Source organism: Maylandia zebra, linkage group LG11 (assembly GCF_041146795.1).
Source record: "Maylandia zebra isolate NMK-2024a linkage group LG11, Mzebra_GT3a, whole genome shotgun sequence".
In the NCBI taxonomy this organism is placed as follows: domain Eukaryota; kingdom Metazoa; phylum Chordata; class Actinopteri; order Cichliformes; family Cichlidae; genus Maylandia; species Maylandia zebra.
Genome location: NC_135177.1, coordinates 28,030,869 through 28,054,168, shown reverse-complemented (window position 1 = coordinate 28,054,168; position 23,300 = coordinate 28,030,869). Strand labels below are relative to the sequence as shown.

At 40.6% G+C, this 23,300-nt stretch overlaps 1 protein-coding gene and 1 long non-coding RNA gene across 5 annotated transcripts in view; one reads left to right on the top strand and one right to left on the bottom strand.

Annotated features, from left to right (window-relative positions):
• LOC105940900 (uncharacterized) overlaps nucleotides 1–19,965 on the bottom strand; it is a 50,466-nt gene extending 30,501 nt beyond the window's left edge. For all 4 annotated transcript variants that reach the window (XR_013100863.1, XR_013100861.1, XR_013100862.1 and 1 more), the window contains exon 1: nucleotides 19,682–19,965. This is a non-coding gene — a long non-coding RNA (uncharacterized LOC105940900). The remainder of the gene's footprint in view (nucleotides 1–19,681) is intronic.
• The window catches only part of myom3 (myomesin 3), a 70,459-nt gene that overhangs the window by 5,778 nt on the left and 41,381 nt on the right, over nucleotides 1–23,300 (top strand). The window contains exons 2-9 of the mRNA XM_004551020.4: nucleotides 1,533–1,637; nucleotides 6,769–6,922; nucleotides 7,282–7,439; nucleotides 12,659–12,751; nucleotides 13,109–13,197; nucleotides 15,558–15,602; nucleotides 17,872–18,012; nucleotides 19,215–19,376. Of these exons, the coding sequence (XP_004551077.3) occupies nucleotides 1,533–1,637; nucleotides 6,769–6,922; nucleotides 7,282–7,439; nucleotides 12,659–12,751; nucleotides 13,109–13,197; nucleotides 15,558–15,602; nucleotides 17,872–18,012; nucleotides 19,215–19,376 (947 nt within the window). The remainder of the gene's footprint in view (nucleotides 1–1,532; nucleotides 1,638–6,768; nucleotides 6,923–7,281; nucleotides 7,440–12,658; nucleotides 12,752–13,108; nucleotides 13,198–15,557; nucleotides 15,603–17,871; nucleotides 18,013–19,214; nucleotides 19,377–23,300) is intronic.

Sequence of the window (23,300 nt, the reverse complement as noted above, 5' to 3'; positions counted from 1 at the left end):
AAATGTAAGAAAGACTAAGGACTTATTGTAAAAGACCGTGTTAGAAAAAAATATATATAAATAATTCTTGAAAGCAAAATATAAACAAATGGGGGGGTTGGTGGAGTAGTATATGATGAAGCGATAACTAGGCGGTAACTAGGAGAAGTGTTGGCAGTGCATCAATATTTACACTCTCCTGTATGTGACCAGTGACTGCAGTTTATGTTTAGTTCATCTGGTATATTCCCCCTCACTAAATGTAGCTCAAACAGCCAAACCATCACCTGAATCAAACATACTGTAGAGCCTGAAGTTTTACTGTTCACTATAGTGGCCAGTAAAACTTTCAAATGGCTGTGACCGTGTCATAAACAATCCAATAAACTCGCCTATACATTTGCATGAGCTTAACGTCACCAACCGCAGTTCCTCTTGATGACAAACACAATAATAACATGTGTTTGTACACCAGTGAGGAAAAGGGGAACACTGACAGAGCAGAAGCAGCAGCTGATTGCAGTTATGACATTTCTCACACTCGAGGAGAAAAGAGGTCGCATGCTGCTCTGCTCGAATGGCTATATTAGGGTTTTCAAACCCCACATGGGATGAAGCTAGTTGAATAATCGCATAAAGCACAAGGCTACAATTCTGCAAACACTGCACATTTTACTGCCCACAGACAAGAACCTGAAGACACGACTGTTTCAGCCCTACCACTGTGTTTAATATCCTGTTTTTAGCTCGTATCCCATTGCCACAGGGTCATAGCTAAAATTAAAATATGTTTTAACAAAGCAGTATTTTGTATTTCCCATTTAAAATAGTAACGAATCCAATTTAGCAGCTTGCACAGTAATACTACTGACAACACAGGAGTAGTATAAACTGAATAGTGACAAACATGCTACACCATCCTATGAACCACGCTTTGGGTTTACCCCAGAGCTGCAGAGTGACAGAGGGTATATTAGTGTGACAAACATTACAGAGGATGTGTTTCAAAGAAGTTCTGCCTGTGATGGATTTATTTTCTTTGCAATTTCCTTTGTCTTGTTTGATTTTTGGTTTGCCATTGTTTACTTCGCTACATCTTCACAACAGGAACCAGAAAAGATGCATAAAAGTTGTTTTCTTAACTGAGATAAGAGTTGCCTGCTTTAAAGTGAATCCCTGGAGCGCCTGAATAAATGAACCCTCATGTACTTTGTATTTGCCTACATTAACCGAAGCACTCTCTGATGCACGGCCTCCTGTGCTTCTCAGCTAGAGGATATTAGAGGCAGTGCTGCTTTCTAGTGGCAGAGGAGAATAATGGCCTGATGAACAACAGATTGGATATTGTGTCATAATCCGTGACAAAGTTAATAGGCGTGCTAATATCCTTCTATCAGCAGAATAGATAACTGTGAAGGATGACAAGGGAAGATATCTATTTTGTAATCTGTCACCTTTGTGTGTCGTTTGATGATTTGCGCATGTTAATCATGCTTTGTTTTATTTATTTATTTTTATTTTTTTTGTCCTCCACAACACTTTGGATGTCACAGCGATGAGGAGGCCTCCTATTCAGGTGTCTTTCCTATCATACCCGGTGATGTCATGTCAGTCAAAGAGGTCCTCGACATGGACAACTTCCCTCGGCACAGAACATGGTGAGGCACAAAACAGCTCACAGATCATCTTCATACAGATGTAATTTGTTGAAAAATACTTTTACATTTAAATTATGTTTTAATTTAAATTTGAAATCCTTGCATTTACATTTTAATAATTGTGGATGAACTACTAGACAAGAATGTCTTTATTGAAACGTGTTAATTCTAGTGTCGTAAATATTCAATACTTCCATAAGACGAGTCAAGCTCAGTGAAATGTGTCCTGGGAATTTCAATGGATATCTATCAACAAATGCATATCACCTTGCAGGACGATGCAGTCAATTCATCCGCTTTAAAAAAAAAAAAAACAATAACATCCTTGAGGTCCAAAAATGGGACTCAAAAGCATAGAAAGTGAGAGCAACCACATGATCCTTTAAATAGTCCTAGTAGCAGAGGCTCACAAAAACCAGAAGCCTGCATCTGCAAGTCTTGATGCGGGGATTTCTAACGCAGGATGAATCTTCAGTGCATGAAAAAAAGGGCAGCAACCATGGACGAGTCTCTTCACACTGTCAACAAGGCTCCACTTTTTTTTTTTTTCCTGAGGACTTCCTTCCTGGATGATCTGTTTTTGTGGTTATAGATAGAAGCAGGGGAGTCTCACATCCTGTGGAGGGATGTAGAGCACAAAGCACTGTTTTATTTGTTAGTCCATAAAACTCTTTTGTTTTTGCTATTTAATTATAATAAATATTTGTTTCCCCATTTATTTAATGTTCATGAAACCCTTCATCACACAAATGCATGAAACTGTAACCAGGATCAAGACTGATGGGATACCACTGATAAACATCAACTACCGCCACGCTCAAATGACAGCTAATCTAAGATAGGAGTCAGCCGATACTGATGATTGTCTGATAAACTCAAGCTATCGAACATCTTCATTTTTGACTCTGGTTCATTTACAGAGAGTGGGGCAGTGGTTAGCCTTATAGCAAGAAAGCCCTTGGCTTGAATGTGATGGCCTGTGTAGTTTACATGTTCTGCTGTGCCTGCACGAGTACTCCTGGGGGCCCTTGACTTCCTCTCATAGTCCAAACACATGGGTGCTGAGTTAAATAGTGATTATAAGTTGACCACAGGTATGAAAGTGAGGGCAAATGGCCGACTGTTTCTCCGCGCTAGCTCTCCAATAAAATGATGACCTACCCAGTTACTCACTTAACTACCTATGTAGTTAACATCTACAGACTACTGCAGATTAAACCTACTAGTTTGGTTTTTAATTTAAAAGATATTGAATTTTTTTAATCACTTTATGACTCTGAGTATAAGGACTTTGCAAACAGTCTGTGAAAGTAAAGAAACATAAATAAATAAAAAAGGTCTTTTTTTCCACTTATAGAACATATACCACCTACATAGTGCTCTCCTGTCTGGTGCAGTCAGGTCCATTGATAACAGCCTATCTTTGCAGCATCTTTGCAGCAGACGGTTTGGTTTTCAAACAAGTGAAGAGTGAAGGCAGTCTGCCAAAAGGAGCATGAGGTTTTAAAGAAAAAAGGCCTCCATGTGCTCAAGAGGGAATTATAAAACTGGTTTGTGGGTCAATTTGAAAGACATGTTGGTTAATTGTGTTGGACTTCATATACGAAGCAAAAGAATAAATATTCTGGTACTCAAGCTGGACTTTTTTTTTTTTTTGCCAGAACACATGGTCTTTAACTTAGTAAGTGAATCAGAATATAAGAGGATTTTGCTGATGACATGTATGAACTCTTTTTCTTTCTAAGTGTCTTACGGTCATGTTGTCAGGACAGGATTACTGCTCGGCTGTCATATCTAAAAGTAATCCCAGAATAGAGAGGTTTAGGTCACAGAGAACACACGCTGAGGGATTGTTGCCTCTAGTGACTTGATTTGCTTTACTAAAATCCCTCTTCTGCTCTAGGGGCACCTTGTCCTGTCTGGGTCACGTAGTGTCTGTGTTGCAAGTCAATAGCACTTTCAAATTTAAAGGCTTAGCAGCAGCCAGTTTCCTGTTCTCCAGTCTATCCACAACCTGATTACACTCTTGTGTCAAAAAGGATTTGACATCGCTAGTGTAGACTTCATCATAAGTGCTAAAAATAAAAGATATTTCCTTCTTCAGGCCATGAAAGGAAGCTCTGGCTGGCAAGTGGCCGAAAAAAGTAAATAGACAGATGAACAGAGGTCACAACGAGTATTAAAGTAGCAGATTAGAAATAGTAGAAGACAGTTGCCAAGTAGCAAGAGTGAAAAGAGGGGAAGTCATCGAGGGTGAAATCACACCCTCTTGAAAGACAAAACACAACTGAAAGTAATGAGCCTCAGCTGCAATGATGTAGTCCTGCCAACTTAGCATCTCATTATGTCCCCTCTTCCATATCACCACGACAACCCTCCTATCTCATCAACCAGTGACTATCCATCCACAAACATGCTCAGCTAATGCCGCAGTTTTGTGTCACCTTCAGATTTTAAGACCCAAACCCTACCGCGCAAATTTGCAAGGTCGACTCCCTCTGAAGTGCATCTTCAAACTTCCTTTCTCCTCAGATGTGCTCAGATGAACACAGTGTAGTTGGATAGTTTAGGATGGAGGCTGGAAAAAGCTGAAGATGACTGACCTCTACGGGCCAAAAACGAAACGATGGAAGGATGAAGCTGAAAGCTCTTGAGAACTGGCACACTATTTCCAGACCTCTGCTTTAGCGTTTGCAAGATGGGGGAGCTTAACATTCGATTTGATTTGTGCGGAAACAAATGTGCTAGATCATTCTGTGCTGGCAACTACATGTTCCTATCAGATTCACGTAATGGTCTCTCCAGTATCTTCCCCACATAGGTAAGAAATAAATTATGCAGCTGACTCATGCATGCCCAGTTTGTCTTGGCAAGAACGTTTTTCCTTTTCTTTGCAGAGACAGGAAAGGTTTTGGAGAAATAATAAACCCATAAACCTCTTCATGCCCACTGACTCGATGTGATCCAGTGGTTCATTCCACTCTAGGCTTAAATCTGAACCCACAGAGATTAAAAGCACCAACACACTTTGCTAAACAAGCCGGTGGCAAAAAATACTAAAAACTGTGTTTTTAGGCACATGGGATTGTTAGTGTGTGTTTGCACATATTTATTTGCCCGTTTAATCAAGAAGTTTGCGCATTTAACTGAAAGATCTCGGCCATTTACCGAGCGATTCATGCTCTAGCAAAAAAGCTCAGAACTGTTCGTGTGAATATTTAAGAGTCTTTCTCTCTGCTGTGGCAAATAATTAAGCCCTGGGGTCTGCCAGTCAAAAAATGCTTCAAGATGCACATCCACTCTACCATGATGAGAGAGGAGTATTCATAATAACTATAATTACATGATAGCATGTTTCAGTATGTATATATCTATTCAAATGGATTAACTGGATGTACAGAGGAGATGTATACATATTCATACCGTCAATATGTCATGCAAACGTGCATGGGCTACCAGTAAGGCTTCATTAATTTTTTAAGAGGTGTCTGGTTTGTTTAACAGCTTACAAGGAGATCAGAGCACAGGTTCAAGAGCTGAGAGCTGGTGGGGATTAACTTTGTAACTTCACAAACACTTAGATTAACACAAAAGAAGAGACTAATCAAAAGCAAGCCTTGATCCTCTTCCGCTAGTAACGCAAGTTTTCCTACTTAGTGTGTCACCTTTTTGCCCTGAAAAAAAAACAAAAAAAACCAAAACATTAAATTTGCTTCTTCTGACTGAATATACTATCACAACTGCCTTGCATCTCCATGACAACCAGCCCGATGAAAGGCAAGTCAAGGATGTGACACGGCCGACGACACAGTGTCGCTTTGAACTGTCCACACCTGAAGGATTCCCGAAGAGGTGTTCGTCAGGGTAGAAGCGTTGCATCGTTTTTACAGTGATGTGAATCAGCAGTGGCAGCCGGGCTTGATGTACAACTCATAAATACCGACGCCTCAAAGCCTTTGAACGTGTGCGAGAAGCGTGCTATATGAAATGACAGAAAGCTACAAATTGAGCAGTGAACTAATGACCTCATCAAGGAGCGTTTGAGAAGACAATCTGACGAATATCATAAAACTAGCATTTGAATGTAAATGAAGTGGGACACACTGAAATTGTATTATGGCCCTCTTAAAGTGAAAAAGAAACGCTATTTGGATTCTCTCAAAAGGTAAAGCCATCTATTGCAAAACATGTTTAAAATTTTACCTGCAATTCACGTTTCTGCTGTTACCTCTGATGAATGCTAGGTGTTTTTTTAACATGCTACTCACACCAACAGCACAAACACCTTTGGGAGGTCCAGTTCAGTGAATCTAATTAATGTAGGTGAAGCTTAGCAGACAGGCACCAGCTACATCTCCCTGTGTCAGCATAACTATCGGTCACAGTGCACAAGCCTCAACAGCATCCAAAAGAGAGCTGTAAAAAAAGTATGTAGCTAACAACTTTGGAGCTTTAATGAGAGAAAATTGTTTTTGAAATTCACTTTTTAAGCAGAATGATCTAAATCATCCTTGGTAAGGACAACCCAGACAGAAAACTCTGTCCACTGCAGTCGAAGTTTGCCTTGGGATTAATTACCCCAGCCTGGAGAGAGAAACACCTACAGAAACTACAGTAATATTAGACCTAAATCTGTTGATCTATTGGATGATTCGAGTTAGTGAGACAACCAAAATGGCAATCTGGCACCTCCTAGTGCAGGGGTGGGCCATTAATTTCCCCAAGAGGCCACACAAGCGACTTGGACTGTTGTGGACTACATCAAGAGGCCACATTAGCATAACTGGTACTCCAAACCAGTCCCAGTGACCCTTTGAGAAAATTAATTGCTCACTACTGTCCTACTGAATGCCCAAACAAGGACACAAGTAGAGTTAATGTAGGCAATAAAGTAAAAAAACAAAGATTTTTAAAAAAAAACCCATCTGGGACCTAGCATGGCATATATAACACATCAAAGCCTGCAGAGGTTATAAAGAAGCTACTGCAGGATGGAGCAATGTAGTAGTAGTGTTGTTTCTTTTCAACAACATTCACAATACTATACTCGGGACAAATCATCCAACATTATGAAACAGCAAATAAATAACCACCAAACAAATTTAAATTACTTCATGGTTTACACTAACAGGGAAATCCTAAAAGAAACCATGGCTGCTGATGAAGAGTATGAGAGAGAGCAGTGGACAATGTTTGGGAATGAGGCGGAGAGGGTGGAAATCGATGTGATCAGGAACCAGCAGTTGTTACGCACTCGTGTTAACAAGATAGCTCTTCGCAAACAGGTACAGTCAAGTATTTGTCTTAAGAATCCCATTATTTTATTCATCAAAAGACTACAAAACTGTTTAGATATTAGCATTTCTGGAGAAAAAGTGCCACAGTTTGTCCACCTTAAATAAATACCGCTTTTCTGATTGGTAGATAACAACCAGAATATTTTTCAGAAAGGTTCCCTCTTGATTACTGTTCCTAATTTTAATATATAATTTTCCATCCTTCCTTGGTCCTCCCGCTTGTTTTAATGACAGCCAAAGCACAGAGACTTGCTATATTTAAAAAATACAGTGTGTTTATCTACAATAAATATTTATAGACATGTTTTCCTTCCATGGATAAATTCACCACTCTGTCTGTACCTCAGGCAGAAATGAAGGCATCTGCCCACATGAGGTACCTGGAGCAACTGAGTCAGAAGGTCCCAGACTTTCCAATCCCTCTGAGGGCTCACACTGTCTGGGAAGGCATGAGTGTGAAACTCTCCTGCACTGTCCAGGGCTGTCCAACCCCAAAGGTGACATGGTGAGTACCCTCATCTCTTTCTACTACTGCATTCTTTATGCTAAAAATGTGCAGTTTCCCCACAAAAATCACAGGACCATGGGCAAAGTTGCATCCTGTGGTGTTAACCTATGATGTCACTTGTCTAGTTTTGTAGATATGCTGTAGAAATGTCTACACTCTCTTGAATATAATACAACCAGATGTGCCTTGCCTTGTGGAGCTGTAAGGGCCAAAAACTACAACTGAAAAATCCAGGAGCATCGCTCTTCCTACAAAATCATGACCAACTTAAGAAAAATAAATACCAATATAAAAATAACAAACCACAAAACTTGTTCTAAGCATTTTACTTGAGAAACTACTTTTTTATACTGTTAACATTATAAATGAACAGTAAGTAAGTTTAATTGCCATAAAACTTGTTCTAATGGCCAGCAAGATGCGACTACTTGGGTTTAAATGAAGAAGCCAGATTGTTTAAAAGTCTGAGGAAAACAGCCCTTTAGCTTTCTTGATGTGTGAACTCGACATTTTGCTGCTGAATTCAGAGACACTGTCACTGATTTCAAATTTCACTGAACGCAACATGATGCTTATTTAATAAATTACGGTTCCCATTACAGTCACTGAGGAGGAAAAAGCAGGGTATGCTTTACGGTGGGTCGACCCTGTAATTGACTACTCTGTGAGCATGCAGTATCCTTCAACTTGGAAAATCCACCCTGTTTAGAAACAGACACACATCACATACATAGCTGGTCTCTGTCTATAACACAAGGTGCAATATCCTGGGGAAATGGGTTCCTATCCTCTGGTCTAGCCATACATATCGATATCTGCATTTGTTCCAGCTGATAAATGAACATTTTAAAAGTAAAGAAGAGACAGGAGAAACATTCGTCAGCATAGCTGGTTCACCATTGAACACTCTGAAACTTCCAGCACAGCAGCTAGAGGACATAAAGAGGAATCCACAATTTGTTATTGTAAAATGTGTATATTTTGAACTGCATTGTCATGTTATCTCATAAATAACTACATATAATAAATATAAGGAATAAGGAAGTCTGTTTATGCTTTAGGTGTTTATGTGTCACGTGTGTTTATGTTATTCACAGCAAATTTTCATGCTGTGAATCATAGTCTAAGGAGCTTGGAAAGAAAAGCGTCTGGACTTCTTTAAGTTGCTTGAAGACGTTTCACCTCTTATCCGAGAAGCTTCTTCAGTTCTAAGGTCAAATGGTGGAGAGTCCCAGATTTAAACCCAGTGGGAGTTTCCCCCCCAAAGAGGGACAAAGGACCCCCTGATGATCCTCTACCTAATCACATGAGCCAAGGTGTGAAAACGGGTGTGGGTCACAATCAGCCAGAGTTTCGGGTGAGCTCATTGTGAAACCTAGCCCCACCCTATCATGTGATTTCCTGAGGTCAGATGGCCCAGGATGTGAGTGGGCGTTAAGGCGTCTGGGACGGGATCTCAAAACTGGATTATAGATGGCAGAGAGTTGGTGTCGTAAACCAACGCCTCTGTTCAAAGATGGTCGCTCACAGTGGACATAGATGGCTTCTTTCACTCCTCTTTCAAACCATCTGTCCTCTCTGTCCAAAATGTGAACATTGGTAGTGACCTTTGTCCTTTAGATGCAGATGGACTGCTGAGTCTTGTCCTGTGGAGGTGGCTCTTCTATGTTGTGCCATGCGCTTGTGAAGAGGCTGTTTGGTCTCTCCAATGTAGAAGTCTGGGCATTCCTTGCTGCACTGTACAGCATACACCACATTGTTAAGTTTGTGTTTAAGAGTTTTGTCTTTCGGGTGAACCAGTTTTTGTCTGAGTGTGTTGCTGGGTCTGAAGTACACTAGGTTTATATCTAGGACTCTCCACCATTTGACCTTAGAACTGAAGAAGCTTCTCGGATGAGAGGTGAAATGTCTTCAAGCAACTTAAAGAAGTCCAGACGCTTTTCTTTCCAAGCTCCTTAGACTACGATGACCTGGATGACTGAGAACCTTCACAGACACATGCTGTGAATCCTTTTTATACATTTATTTTTTATTTAGGTAATAGTAGTTTTCTCAATGAAATATTGATGATTGGTGGCCTAAGGAACAATTGGATTGCCTGAGATCTTGCTCTGCAGGAAAGCAGGAAAAAGACTGTCATCATAGCAGACTTTGAAATCTACTAAAAAACAATTTTTAAGTGACAGGTTTGTTTGTTTTTTGAGCACTTAAAAAACAAAAATCATAAAAAAAAGTTTAATGGCACAGCTGACCTAACATCACTAAGTGAAAGGGGAATTTTATTCTGGTATGTTAAACCATTTGTATTTTGGGGTTTGATTGAATCATAGGCATGTAAAAAGGAAAACATGAGACTGAGAATACTGTATATTGTAGACCAGGCACCTGTTACAGCCCACCCATGGCTGTTTTCCTCCATGCCAGTCCCCCTGTGACTGCTTCTTTAACTGTCCAAAAGTTTCTATTCAATCTGACATGGGGTCATCGGCATAATTGTGTCCCTTTAATTTCATTTCTCGCTTGGATAGAGTAAGTTAGAGCAGAATAAACTGTTTGCAGAGTTGTACCTTTTGGGGAGAAACTGTGTGTTATATAATCAGAGTTGAAATAATCAGTCTATCAACACACACAAAAACAAACAGGTTTAGAAAATTACTTCTTAAGTCATTTATCAAGCTAGCAAGCATTCTGGTTTTAGTCTCTTGAGTTTGATGATTTGTTGCTTTCTATATTTTATATCCATGCTAACTGAATATCCTTGGTTATTGGGAAGTCAGAGCAAAAACAGAAAGATGAATCTTCTATGAATAAAACAGTCCTTAGTGGCAGCACTACATTGCATCATTATTTAATATGTAATTGATCCAAAATAAACAAAAGGTTACATTAAAAGTCCAAAACTGCCTCCCTCTTCCCGCTCCTCCACAACCACCCACACATGCAGGGCCTTGGAGTGGGGGTATGTCACCAGGGTGCAGAGGAGGCTACCCCCCCCCCCCTGTCCCCTTCTGGCTGCCTCTGCCTCAATTTTATCCCACAACTTAGACATTCACATTATTCACACTCTCATTACACATACATATAGGATCTTGGGGGTGGGCACAATCACGGAGTCCAAATCACCATCAGGGTGTATACCTCACCCCTGACGTCGTTGCCCACCTCTCAATTTTAAATACACTTAGTCATTGAGGGTTAGCAGGAGGGACTATGCGCTTACCTGCTGCTCCTTGGCAGGTAGCTCCATGCCCTCCTGGGTTTTAATTGCACCTTAGAACACATATGCATCAACACTACAATGAGCGGGTGGAGGGAGGTTTGGAGTCTTCTCCCACCCCCATTCTCTGCGGCCTGCTGGAGCGGGAGGGCTAGTAGGAGGAGTTGGCCGTCCGACTGCGGTCTGGGGTGTGGGGCCTCCCTGCTGCTGCGGAGTCGGGGTGGTCTGCCTCTCCCCACCGCAGGGAAAAGGGTAACACCACCTGGGTCTGGGTGCAATTCCCCCCTCCAGGGGCAAGGGTACCTAGACCCGGTTTGTAGAGTACGCTTGGGGAGTGTGATTGTGTGTACAGCGTCTCTTTATGTCTGTCTCCACGTTGGTTGAGTGTGGAGTGAGTGCATATGAGAGCATGAGGGTGGGAATGGATGTTTGTGTCTGTGTGTGCCTGTATGTCTGTGTCTATATGTCAGGTTGTGTATCAGACGCCACCTCTCTGGGGACATCTCAGGCCCTCCAAGGTTTGGAGGCCTATCTCCCCCTACCACCACTTCCCCTGCCAGTGGCGGACTCCCTCAGGTGTCTGGGGGTGGGCGTCCGGGTACACACCGGCTCACTCCTTGGCGGCCGCTTGTCGGGGCCTGGGGCCTGGGGCTCGCTCGGGCCCCTTTGGAGGTGGGGTGCCCCCGGCCTCTCGGCCTAGGGCTCGGTCACTCAGGCGCAGCTAGGGGCCGGCGGAGCTCACGGGCGCGTCACTGCAACTCCCCCTGACTTCTGCTCCGCGGCTGCTGGGCGAGCCCTCATCTGGGACTCTCCTCAGCTCTTACTGGGACAGTGGCGCGGCTGCCCCTCTGTTGGTCTTCCATGGTCTCTTGTGTTCTGGGGGCCTCTGGATGTCTGGAGTTTTGATCTCCTCCATACCCGCTTCACACCCTGGAGGACGGGGCTGTGGCCCCCCCACACTCCCTAGCAGATCATTACATGGAGAAACCTTTGGAATACAAGCATGCTGATCCACACAGGTATGCACACATGGGTATTCACAGACGCGGACTAAAGCTTTCTTGGCTGCTGCCTCAAAGCACACTGTGCGCTGTCTATCTTGCGTGCTGCACAATATCGTTTATTACTTAGTAAATATTGATATCTATGACTAGCTAGTTTATTGTGATGGTGCTTTGTTTTCTCTATTATTATGTTGCTCTTTGTTGTTTGCTGTCTCCTCTGTTTGTTTTTGTTTGTTTGTTTGTTTGTTTGTTTGTTTTCTCCATACAGGTGACCCAGGAGTTCTTTTTTTTTTTCTCTCTCTTCCCTCCCCTTCTCACCGTCTCTTCTCCCCTTTGGTTTTCTTTCTTTCTCTCCCCCTCTCTCTCTCATTCATTCCCCCTGTCCTATTTATTAAAAAAAAAAAAAAAAAAAAAAAAAAAAATGACAAAGGATGAACTGAAGCTCTGCCATCACGTAATGTCGCATACTGCTGTTTCTGATGTCATTTAGAAAAAAAAAAAAAAAAAAAAAAAAAAAAAAAAAAGTCCAAAACTTACTTGCAAAAAACCAAAAAGACCAAGAGCCATGACATTGCTGTCCAGAACCCTGAGCTGAATATTGCACGCAGTATTAATATGAAATAATCTGTGTTAATTCAGGCAATGTGCCAAACTGTCGACCTTGATACCTGAGCTGCTGTGAGACTAGCTGATGAAAAGACTGCGTATGCTTAGTATTCATGAGCTATGAGATCCACACAACCTGTGGCTCATGAGTTTCACTACCCCATATGGGACCCATCAAGCCCAATGAGCTGCCCTCAACAATGCCCAGCACAAGACAGAATAACAGATCAAAGACCCCCTGTAGTCGTCAGACATTCAGCCAAACTAACAATTGATTATGAAAGCTGTGCATGAGTAATTAGTAGGCAGGAGCATAAACCACCCAAGTACAGCCTGTTGTTCATTTACTCTGATATTCAAAAAACAAAAATTATGTACTTTTTCGGCAGGTACAAGGATGGTGAGCCGCTGATAATATCTGACCGACCATGGAATTACAGTCTTCAACAAAAATTTGGTCTCAACACACTGGAGATCAGAAGGTGGGTCACTAGCTCAAATCTCTAATTAAGTCTGGAAAACTGGAATGAATGTGATGGAAGTGTGCAAGATAGGGCACGCAGCAGATTACTTGACCTTGCCACTGACAAATTAGGAATGGAATAAGAAACTGAAGCTACTTGTAGGTAAGATAAGGAAATTAAATGGTGGTGTTATGAGATAAAACGTGCCGGTTCAATTAAGAAGTACATGTGCGTGCTGTGTTGCAGGTTTTTTCTATTACCCAAATCCAGCACATGAAAAGAGGTCACAGCTTTTTCAACATCTCTTGTGGCTTGAAATTCACCCACTTTCAACTCTCACTCACAAACAGATGACATTCTATATCTTCTACAAAGGTGCTCTCCTGATGATGCTGGTGAGTACAAAGTGGTAGCCAAGAGTCTCCTGGGTGAAGCTGTGACCTTTGGAACGCTCGTGGTGAACTGTGAGTGGTTTCTTGTTTCATCTCAAGTCAGCTTTGCTCAAAAACCAGTAGCAAAGATGGAATACAGTACAATTGCCCCCAAAACACTGAAGAGTCTAGTTTCAGTCAGGCTGGCAATGAGACACTGACACAGTAAATTATTTGACTTAGTTTGAACATTTTTCAAACCTGGTTTACACAACTTTTACCTCTTTTGTTGTTAGTTTATCTTTTCCCATTTTCAAATAAAACCTGAGTTCTGGCTTCCTGAGTGCAATTCCTTCGAGATCATACATCGGAAGCATGAAAAAATGAACTTTAGATCTCACACTTCTAACATTTTCAAACTTCCTTATTTTCCCCATAAACATACTTTTCATACACTCAGTGGAAAAGTTTAACCCTCTTTGCTTTAATTATTTAACACAGATTCAACAAGATGCCAGAAATGGTCCAGATTGACCTGATGGCATATGCAATTGTTGCAGATTTGTCAGCTGCAAATCAACGATGCAAATCTCTCTTTCCACCACATCCCAATCTCTACCGGATTGAGATTTAGTGACTGTGGAGGCCAACAGTTAACTCGCAGTTATGTTCAAGAAACTAGTTTGAGATGATCCGAGTTTTGCGACATTATGTGTTAATCTGCTGAAAGCAGTCATCAGATGATGGATACATGTGGTCATGTTGAGTTGGACACAATGCTCAGGTAGGCTGTGGTGTTTAAACAACGCTCAGCTACTACTAAAGAGTCTAAAGTGTGCCAAGAAAATATCCCCCACAGCATCACACCTCTATCCCCAGCTAGAAACACTGATGTAAAGCAGGATGGATTCATGCCTTCACCTTTTATTCCAAATTCTGTCCCTAACATCTGAATGTTGTCTACACATAACAGACAAGTTACCAAAGAACCGATTTTAAATTCGATTTTTAAGCTAGTTCCTCGAGTTAGATACAGTATTTTGGCACCTACAAGGTGATTCAGAAAGAGGTATTAGCTGAAAACGTCTCACCGTGGTATGCAGGATACCCTTAAAAACATTGGGGAAACTGGAGAAGTGTGGTCAAAGCATAAGAAGAACACCACCTAAAACATCTTAAAAAATATTTACTGCAAAAAAACAAAAACAAAACCATAACCTGAAAGAAATATTCTTATAAAGGATTAATTATGAAACCACGATGCACGAGTCAAGACCACTGACATCAGCCATGCAAGGAAATCCTAGCACTTTAAGAACATCTTAAGTTTGCACAAACAGCCTGTAGAAACAAGTGTCTCAACTGCAGCCTGTCCAACTGTCAGCCATGCACCTCTTAGTTTGACAAGTAGAATAAAAGTAGTAAGTGAAACTGATTTTTTTAAATAATTTTTTACCTTGTTTAACTTTAACTTTATTTTCAGATTAAAGAAGCCCCGCCCCTGACATCCCAGGTGGTTTGGCTAGCCACTGAGAAACTAGAGAAGAAGACGATATTGTGTTTAACTAAAATAAAGTTCAAACGTTAAATTTAACCAGCACCTCAAGCTTCCATGAATATTTACTTAAACCTCCTTTTACATTGCACCAAGAATGTAGCGCTGGGTTTTTCCCTTACAGGCATGTTTTTCTTCATTAGTCCATTTACAGCTAACGTAAGTGCATATTTTGAAATCCTGCTATGACAAATAGAGCATTTCATTTATTTTTTATTTTTTTGCTTTATGTTGTTGCACAGATGATCATTAAGGTGCCCAGGGTGCAGATGCTATGCTAGCTAAATTTGACCAAATGTTTGTATCTCCATCCTCCTAATGCCTCAGGTCTCCATGGTGCGGTTTTCTATCCTCATTATCTGAGTCTCTATGTAAATTTGGTGTTTGTAAGAGAACCAGCATCAACGGAAATGATCAGAAAAACAGGTCCCGTTGCAGTGCTCATGCATAATAAATTAAAATGAGACAGTGGGTGTAGCAGTGACTAATAACATCTACAGTGAGCTATACTGCCTCGCAGCAGTGTTACAGAAACTATTTATTTTTTTATTTATTTTTTATTACCTTGACCTACCTGCCCTTTTATGAAAAGGCTTCACTTCCTGAATGCTCAGCTCACTTTGACTTTAATGAGACACTTCAAGGCTTCTTCTACATTTCACAGGTATTCTTCAGGCTTTAACACAGCCTTAGGTTAAAGGGAATATTAGATGTGACTTGCATAAATGTGGCATTGCCAGGTTTGATTCGCCTTCTGCTTTATCTTTTCTTGCTTTCTTTCTTTTTTTTTAAACATGTTTCTTCTTCAGTCTCACAGTATCATTCACTGCTTTTCTCTCTGTTTTTGACACTGCCTGCCACTCTCCAATCTGTCCTGCTCTGCCGCCCTGCGATTCAGCATATCAAGGAGCCGTGGCTGGTTCAGAGCGCTTGCAGACCTCCGGTAAGTTTCACACCAGTGCCTAATGAAAAGTGTCCCCTTTCATTTTCTCTGCCACCCTTTGAAGTTCCTCCCTCCATCAGTAAACGAGGGCAGGCTGAGTGACTTTGAAGACTGACACAACGTTTGGCTCTGCTGTGCATGTGGCACCTCTTAAAGAAAGACATGGGAGGAATGAAAGGGAGCTGCACACTGATGCTGTTTGGATATCACGGGAATTTATGTTTCTGTGTGGGTGTTCATAGATGTACAGGCATAAGTAAGACTATTTGTGGGGTAGTTACTGAAGGGATAAAATGACTTGCTTCCAAGTGAGCAGAAACGACAGTCATGTATATTTCATTCCAGGGACAGCAGGAGATTTATCCCACTTCGCTTCAAGCTGCGGAGCACCTCGCACTAGCTGTGGCACTCTGTGGCCTAGATTAGCTTCTGCCATGTGTGGGGTTCAGGACTTTTTAACCTAGAACTACATAATTTCTATACATATATATGCTCGCAATCTGATCAAACCAAAGAAGCGGTTTTGCCAGGAACAGCTATCTGACATAGACATGTTTATCTTACAAGGACCTCTAGTTTTTGTATAAAACATGACATCCTGAAAAAATATATACACTTTTAGAGTTTTATATTAAATTAGTTAATGTCCCTTCAACTTCCCCTTGTTTTTTAATTTATTTTTGTTAGTATTTTCACAAATTACCATCTTCATCCAACCTTTTCCAAGTAGCTTTAGTGCCCAGATTTAACTTAACACTTATATAAATGACTTTTGCAAACATAACCCAACCACAGGTGGCCACAACCCTGTGTACCCCTAATGCTGGTCCCAAGCCCATTTTGGTCCTGGTATTCATGTGGATTTTACTGTTATGTATATAATATATATACATACTTGCCAAGCCTAAAAGAAAAATCCCAAAAGAAGAAGGCTCAAACATATGCTTCGGTGGTGGTGGTGGTGGTTGGTTGTGGTTGGTGGGTGGTGAGAATGTTTGAAGTGTTGTAAATAAAGACAAAAGCTCCCTTAGTTTTGCTCTGAGCTGTTAGATAAAGTGAATGAGGGAAATATCCAGTCCTAGAGTGTTTTGTTGTTGCCCCCACGGGCCTCCCAACGGTTACCAAGGGCTCTCATTGGCCTGCAGGCCACACTTTGAAAACCCTGCTTGTAACCCACAGGACCCAAGGATACCAGTCTCAGACAGCAAAGGCCTGTGACCATTTCTCAACAAGCTGGATTTTTTTGATAAGAGTTATTTTAATATTGTGACCCATGTATGCACTGCTAAAAATTTACTGATAGTCAACTCTGTCCATTGTCATCATCGTGCACAGATGTTGCGTGTTTCTTGTCAGGTTCGACAGATTTCATATACTGACTGTGCAAATGTGCGCGTTTCTAAAGAAAGCAAGATTTCTATTGAAAATGTGCTGATTTTTATTTTATCTTAAAGGGATTTTAAAGACATAGCAAAACTGGAAAAGTCAGGAGCAATATAATTTATGTATGTATTACACTATTGCTTCTGAGGAATGACCATGTGGGTGCGAGACAATCCAATATTTTCCCTACACACACAGATATTAAGTGGCAATCATGTTGAATGAAGCTTTATCAGCTTGTAATGGCATCAGGGGCCGCTTGCTAGGAGAATGTGCTGAAGAATTGCATGCTGCTATTTTTTTGTAACTGATACTTGATTATCTCATATGGAGCTGATTGTATTTTCCAAAACAAATCACTCAAACTAAAGCGTGACTGCGGTAAATTTATCATAACATCAGTGCACTGAGGGAAATGCAGGACTTGAATGATGGGAAGCAAACATCTTTGCGGTGTGTTTCAATAATTCTACGCACACTGTTGTGATAGCCCGGACTTCTAAGCAGAACAAGATCATTATGAGAAGCATGTCACAATCTTTCAGATTCATCCCTGAGAATGGGATTTGACGAGACCTCATGGCACACATATCTTGCACGTCCGGATTGTATTGCTTTGCTGTTTTTGACAAGGCAGAGAATGACAGGCAGCTAAAGGAATAACTTGTCAGGAACTGTTCACTTAAAAACAAAGAGTGCCATCTGCAGCTTTTCTGCTGTCCTGTGACGTTTCCCCCGGGGAATTCTCTTATAGCTGCTTTGTGTGTGTGTGCTTGGATAAAGCAGTGGGTCTTTTTCTAGTCTGTATTAGATGGTCTTTTTAGGCATTTCTGTCTCTATCACCCGTGTGTTCTTACTCCTGCTCCATTCCTCCCATCTATTCTAGCCTTACAGCTTCAACAGGAAGCTCGGTTTGGCACCTCCTTTCCTCCGACCTGGGTGAAAGAGGGCGACACCCTCACCCTGGAGTGTACATTCACCTCAGCTCTGCTCCTCTTCCAGAAGGATGTCAGCTGGTTTAGAGATGGTAAGTGTTGCAAATACAAAGTAATTAAGTAAGTAAAATTTATTTATATTGCATTTTTAAAGAACAAAGTTCACAAAGTGCTTTGCAGAAGAGAATACACAACAATTTAAATGGTATAAAACTAAATCAAGGCAAGCCTGCACAAGCTGGTCTTAAGTTTCTTTTAAAAATGTATTAACACAGATCTTAGGTCCAGAGAAAGCACAGATCTAGGGCTCTAGGGACAGCCATCAAGCAAGGATCAGCAGATCTCAGAGATGTAGAAGTTATATATGGCTGTAGTAGCTCACTGATGTATGGAGGCAACTGACGATGGAGGGCTCTAATCGCCAAAGGTTTAGGACCTTTTAGATTTACTCAGAGCAAATCATCCCAAGGGTCCAAGATTTTAATTACTTTTGGGAACAAAGATGTCAGGTCCACAGATCATAACTTCAGTTTTTGTGTATTGAGAAACAGATAATAGGATACCATTTAGTCCTTTATAATATGAATGCAGTCTTGAACAACAGATAATTTGGTCACATTCTGGGGTTTCAAAGACAAGTACAATGAAATGTCAGCCGTATAACAATAGTATGAAATGTCTTCAAAGTTATTCAGGATGTGTCCAAGTGGGAGCAAACAGGATACGTCCCAGGACTGAACCTTGCGGCACACCACGGGATAAAGCAGCAGGAGATGACACAAAATTAGCAAAAGCAAGTGTAACACTCCAATGAGAGGGATGGGAAGAAAATAAGTCAAAATGCCCACCCACGTTCTAAATCTCTTAATCAGGGTACTACGATTAACTGTGTCAAAGCAGCTGACAGACGCAAGAGTATAAGGATTGAATAGTTACCTGCATTTCATCTCATTTTATGTGCTAAAATTTCATTTGAATTTCAGTAGAGTGAATCTGGCTGAAAGTTCTCTAAAATGTTGTGAACAGTTCAAACTTCTGGTAGTTGGTTGGCCAACACTTTTTATAATGTTTTGGAAATGAAGGCAGTTTTGAAATTTTCCTAAAATTAAAAGAGGGTGAATAATGGCCTCATTAAAATATGAAGGGACACAGCCAGAAGTTAAAGTTAAAGCATTAATTACCTCGAGTCTAGTGGTGTGAAAGACCTTTTTGAACAGTGAAGTTGGTAAAATGAAAGTAATGGGTCATAAAAGCATTATTCTTGACTTTTTAGCTTGCTTTTTCTATTTTCCAGGTGTACAACTGCATCAATCCAGCAATGTGGAGATTAAAACATTTGACACCAAGGCCGTCATCACCTTAAGGGCTGCACACAAGGAGGATGAAGGTCTTTATACTGCAAGACTGAGAACCACGGATGGAATCCAAGAGCACAGCGCTTTTGTCTATCTCACAGGTGAAATACTCTAAAATGTTAGCCTACACTTACAATTTATCAATGCATTAGAGTCCAAAGATTAATGGATCTAATATAAATACTGAAGCTGGCTTTGGCGCTTTCAAAATTATCCACTAATGTGAAAATATACCTCCACAGCCTCACTGAGAGAAAATTAAGACCACTTTTCATGTGCAAATGCTTAGCATGAACAAACAGAAAACCTCCAGATGCATTAGTTTAGCTTAAAGTTTAGAAACAATAGGAAACCCTCAGCTGGCTCTCAAAAGGATCATCATGATTATAAAAAAAACCCAACATACCATTCATGTAGTCTTAAAAACTGTCACGGGGGGGTGGGCCGGTGTGTTTGAGGTGTGGACCAAAAATGCGGACACAAAAAAAAAATTGCGGTATAACAAAAAGCGAGCCGTTTATATCTGGGCTGATGTCGAAACAAAAACAAAGCAATGCAAACTGGAAAAAAACTAAACTGAAACCTAAATGGGGAAAAACTAAAACATAAAAACTGACTTGAACATGGTCGGAACAGGATTCATGAAAAACTATGACAAGAGATAAATGGACAATGAACAGGAGAAAGGAAACTCTGTGACCAGATGTGACTTGACCTGGTGAAGACAGAAGACATAAATACACTGAAGGGTAATGAGGGAAGTGGAAACACCTGGGGAAACACAGCTGACACAAATGAACCTGAATGCCACAGGGGAAGTACAACTAAACACATTGAGCATGGAACGGACTCTTCACAATAAAACAGGAAACATAATAGAATGTAGACATGACAACACGAGCTTGACAACGTGGAAGCGCATACATGAAACAGACAAAGGAGAGACGAAAGTACTGGCACAGCTAAAAGTACAACATAGAGGACAACACAGACTTACACCAAAGACAGGAAAAGACTCATAAACTCAGAGATATGGATGAAACTAAACTAAAGAATAAAAACCAACTAAACTCTAACTAAATAATAACACAAGAGCTTCACATTATTTCAATATAACATAAGAAATTTCTTGACCACGTGCTTCTTTCCTTCTGACGTCTCTTTTATAACCACCAGTCACAGTCTTGTAATATCCCACATTTTCACTGTTTTTACAAACACACCTAAGCAGAACATGCATCTGAAAACAGAGTGCTCTTCATTTGTTCCTTGAAGTGCCCAGCACTCTTGGTCATATTACAAATTTTGCAAACATTTTTAAAATAACTGAATGTGAATTCATTTTAAGCATATTTACCATCAATGGTCATTGTATTAATTACCTCTTGCTTGTGCTTGGTTGGACCCAATTTACTTTTAGAGCTGCTTCAATTTGTATTGGTATAGATTCAACAAAGTGCTGGAAACTCTGGAAACATGATAGCATCAGACAGTTGCTGCAGATTTGTCAGCTGCACATCCATCATGTAAATCTCCCATTCCACTAAGTCTTGATGGTGCTCTATTGGATTGAAATCTGGTCACTGTGGAGGCCATCATGTCCTGCTGGAAGCAGCTATCATAAGATTATACAGGGTGGTCATAAAGGGATGGACATGGCCAGCAACAATAATGCAGGAGAGATCCATGATCTCATGTTGTTTACATCCAATTCTGACCTCTCTCATCTAAAAGCTGCAGAAAATTGAAACTAACGTTTTTCTCAGTCTTCTGTTGTTCAGATATGGGGAGCCTGTTTGAACTGTTGCCTCAGTTTCTTGTCATAGCTGACAGCTCGAAGCAATCTGGTGGTTCTCCTCTGAACTCTGGAATCAGCAAGGCTTTTTCACCTAGATAGCTGCAACTCTCTGGATATTTTCTCTTTTTTTCAATCATTCTCTGTAAATTCTATAGATGTTGGCAAATCTCTGTAGGTAAAACATTTTCTGAAATACTCAGACCAGCCCGTCTGATACAAACAACCATGGCACATTCAAAGTTAGCTAAAGCACTTTTCTTTTCTGTTCTAATGCTTGGTTTGAACTTTGGATTTCCTAGATGCATTGAGTTTCTGCCAAGTGAGTAATTCTCCCCCCAAAGGGAGGGAGTATGTAATCAGTTGCATTTGTTTGTCTGGCTCTCTGTTTGTTAGCCATCTAGCATCTACAGTTTTCAAAAAAATAATTTCCAAATTTTATGTGATGGTAGATGCTAATAACAGATTCAACTGATTTCATTTTGGTGAAAATCGGGTGTAAACGTCAAATTTGCACCAAATTTGAAAATCAGTAAAAATTTTATATGATCCACAATTTTTTTGTGGATCATCGTCAAACCTCACAACAATAGGCCTTGGGAACATGAGTACCTAGGTTGCCTAGGCATTACCTGCTTCTATTTACATAATAACATATATAGTGGTAACAGTTAATGCTTATCTAAGCAGATGATGAAATGTATGATTCATTTTGCAGACACGTTGCTTTTTTTGAAGTACGTAGCTTGTTTTCAACGACTTCCTAAAGCCACTCATAGGCATTGTGCCACGCTTGTAAGTGGGTGTCAGATCACATCAGAAACTCCTCAAATATTTAGTGTCTTCTTTGAAGAACTTGCCCAGCTGTCTTTCAAATTATACGCTTTGTTTGATGTGATGTTTTCAGTCCTCGGCAAAATGACAAATAATGACAAAGTGTGATCTTGTCACCTGTGCGTACAAAATATATGTCTTTTGGAAAATATAATCGTCTTTTTTTACTTTCGAGTTCAGAGCAAACATTCCTCCAAACATTATTTGTATTCACCAGATTTTGGTTCTAGTTTCATTTCCTTTCAGCAAACTGATTCACACAGGGAAATTGCACCATCAATCAAAATATTTCTCTGTCGAGGGCTTGTTAACTTTGTTCGATGAAAGTATATATTTTTCATATGCCACTTTCTTCTTTCGACATGCAAATAAACCAGAGAGAAGCTCACACTTGAGTCATCAACTTGAAATCTAAGCAGCATTTGTGTTTTAAAGTAATTGTAGTGCTTGTTCATGTATGTATTCAACCTTAAGTCCCACAGCGACAGCATGAAGTGCTCTGAATCATTCATGAGCTCCTGTGCACATACATCGATAACACATCTGAGCCCAAATAAACACACATATACGGACACTTAATGCAAGGTAAATCTCAAATACTTGAGATACTCGCTCTCTCTTTTGTTTGGGAGCTCGTTTTTTTCACCAGAGCTGTAGGTACTAATTTTGGAATCAGGGAAGGTCTCTGAATGTGTGTTTTTTCCATCATTCAGCCATCATATTAGCATTACAAATGGGGGGGTTTGCAATAAAAAACAAATAAGAAATGAAGGATGGGAGCGAGGGTGGCTGGTGGATGCGCATTTAAAAAGGAACGAGATATGTTTCCTATTTAAATGTTGACTTAAGCCTTTTGTTAAAAAAAAACAACAATCTATTCTCAGCATCAAGAAAAGGTTTGCAAACATGTCACGCTATGTTATTCAAGTCTGCTTTGAATTATTTCTTCATTTCTTTTTTGTCCTTTTCGCTATGTCTGTGTGTGTGTGTGTGTGTACATGTTTAGGCATCTTTGTGAGGACAGAAATTAGTTGCGGGGACCAGCAGTCACTTATGGGAACAAAATTCCCGTCCCCACGAGTTTGAAGACATTTTTGAGGGTCAAAATGGGGTTTTGGTGTCAAGGTTACAATTACGTACAATTACGGGTGTCAAACTCCAGGCATCGAGGGCCGGTGTCCTGCAGTTTTTAGATGTGTCCTTGATCCAATATAGCTGATTTAAATTAATAAATGACCTCCTCAACATGTCTTAAAGTTCTTCAGAGGCCTTACAATGAATTAATCATTTGATTCAGGTGTGTTGACCCAGGATGAGATCTAAAACCTGCAGGACACCCACCCTCAAGGCCTGGAGTTCGACACCCCTGGGTAAGGGTTTCATGGTTAGGGTTGCG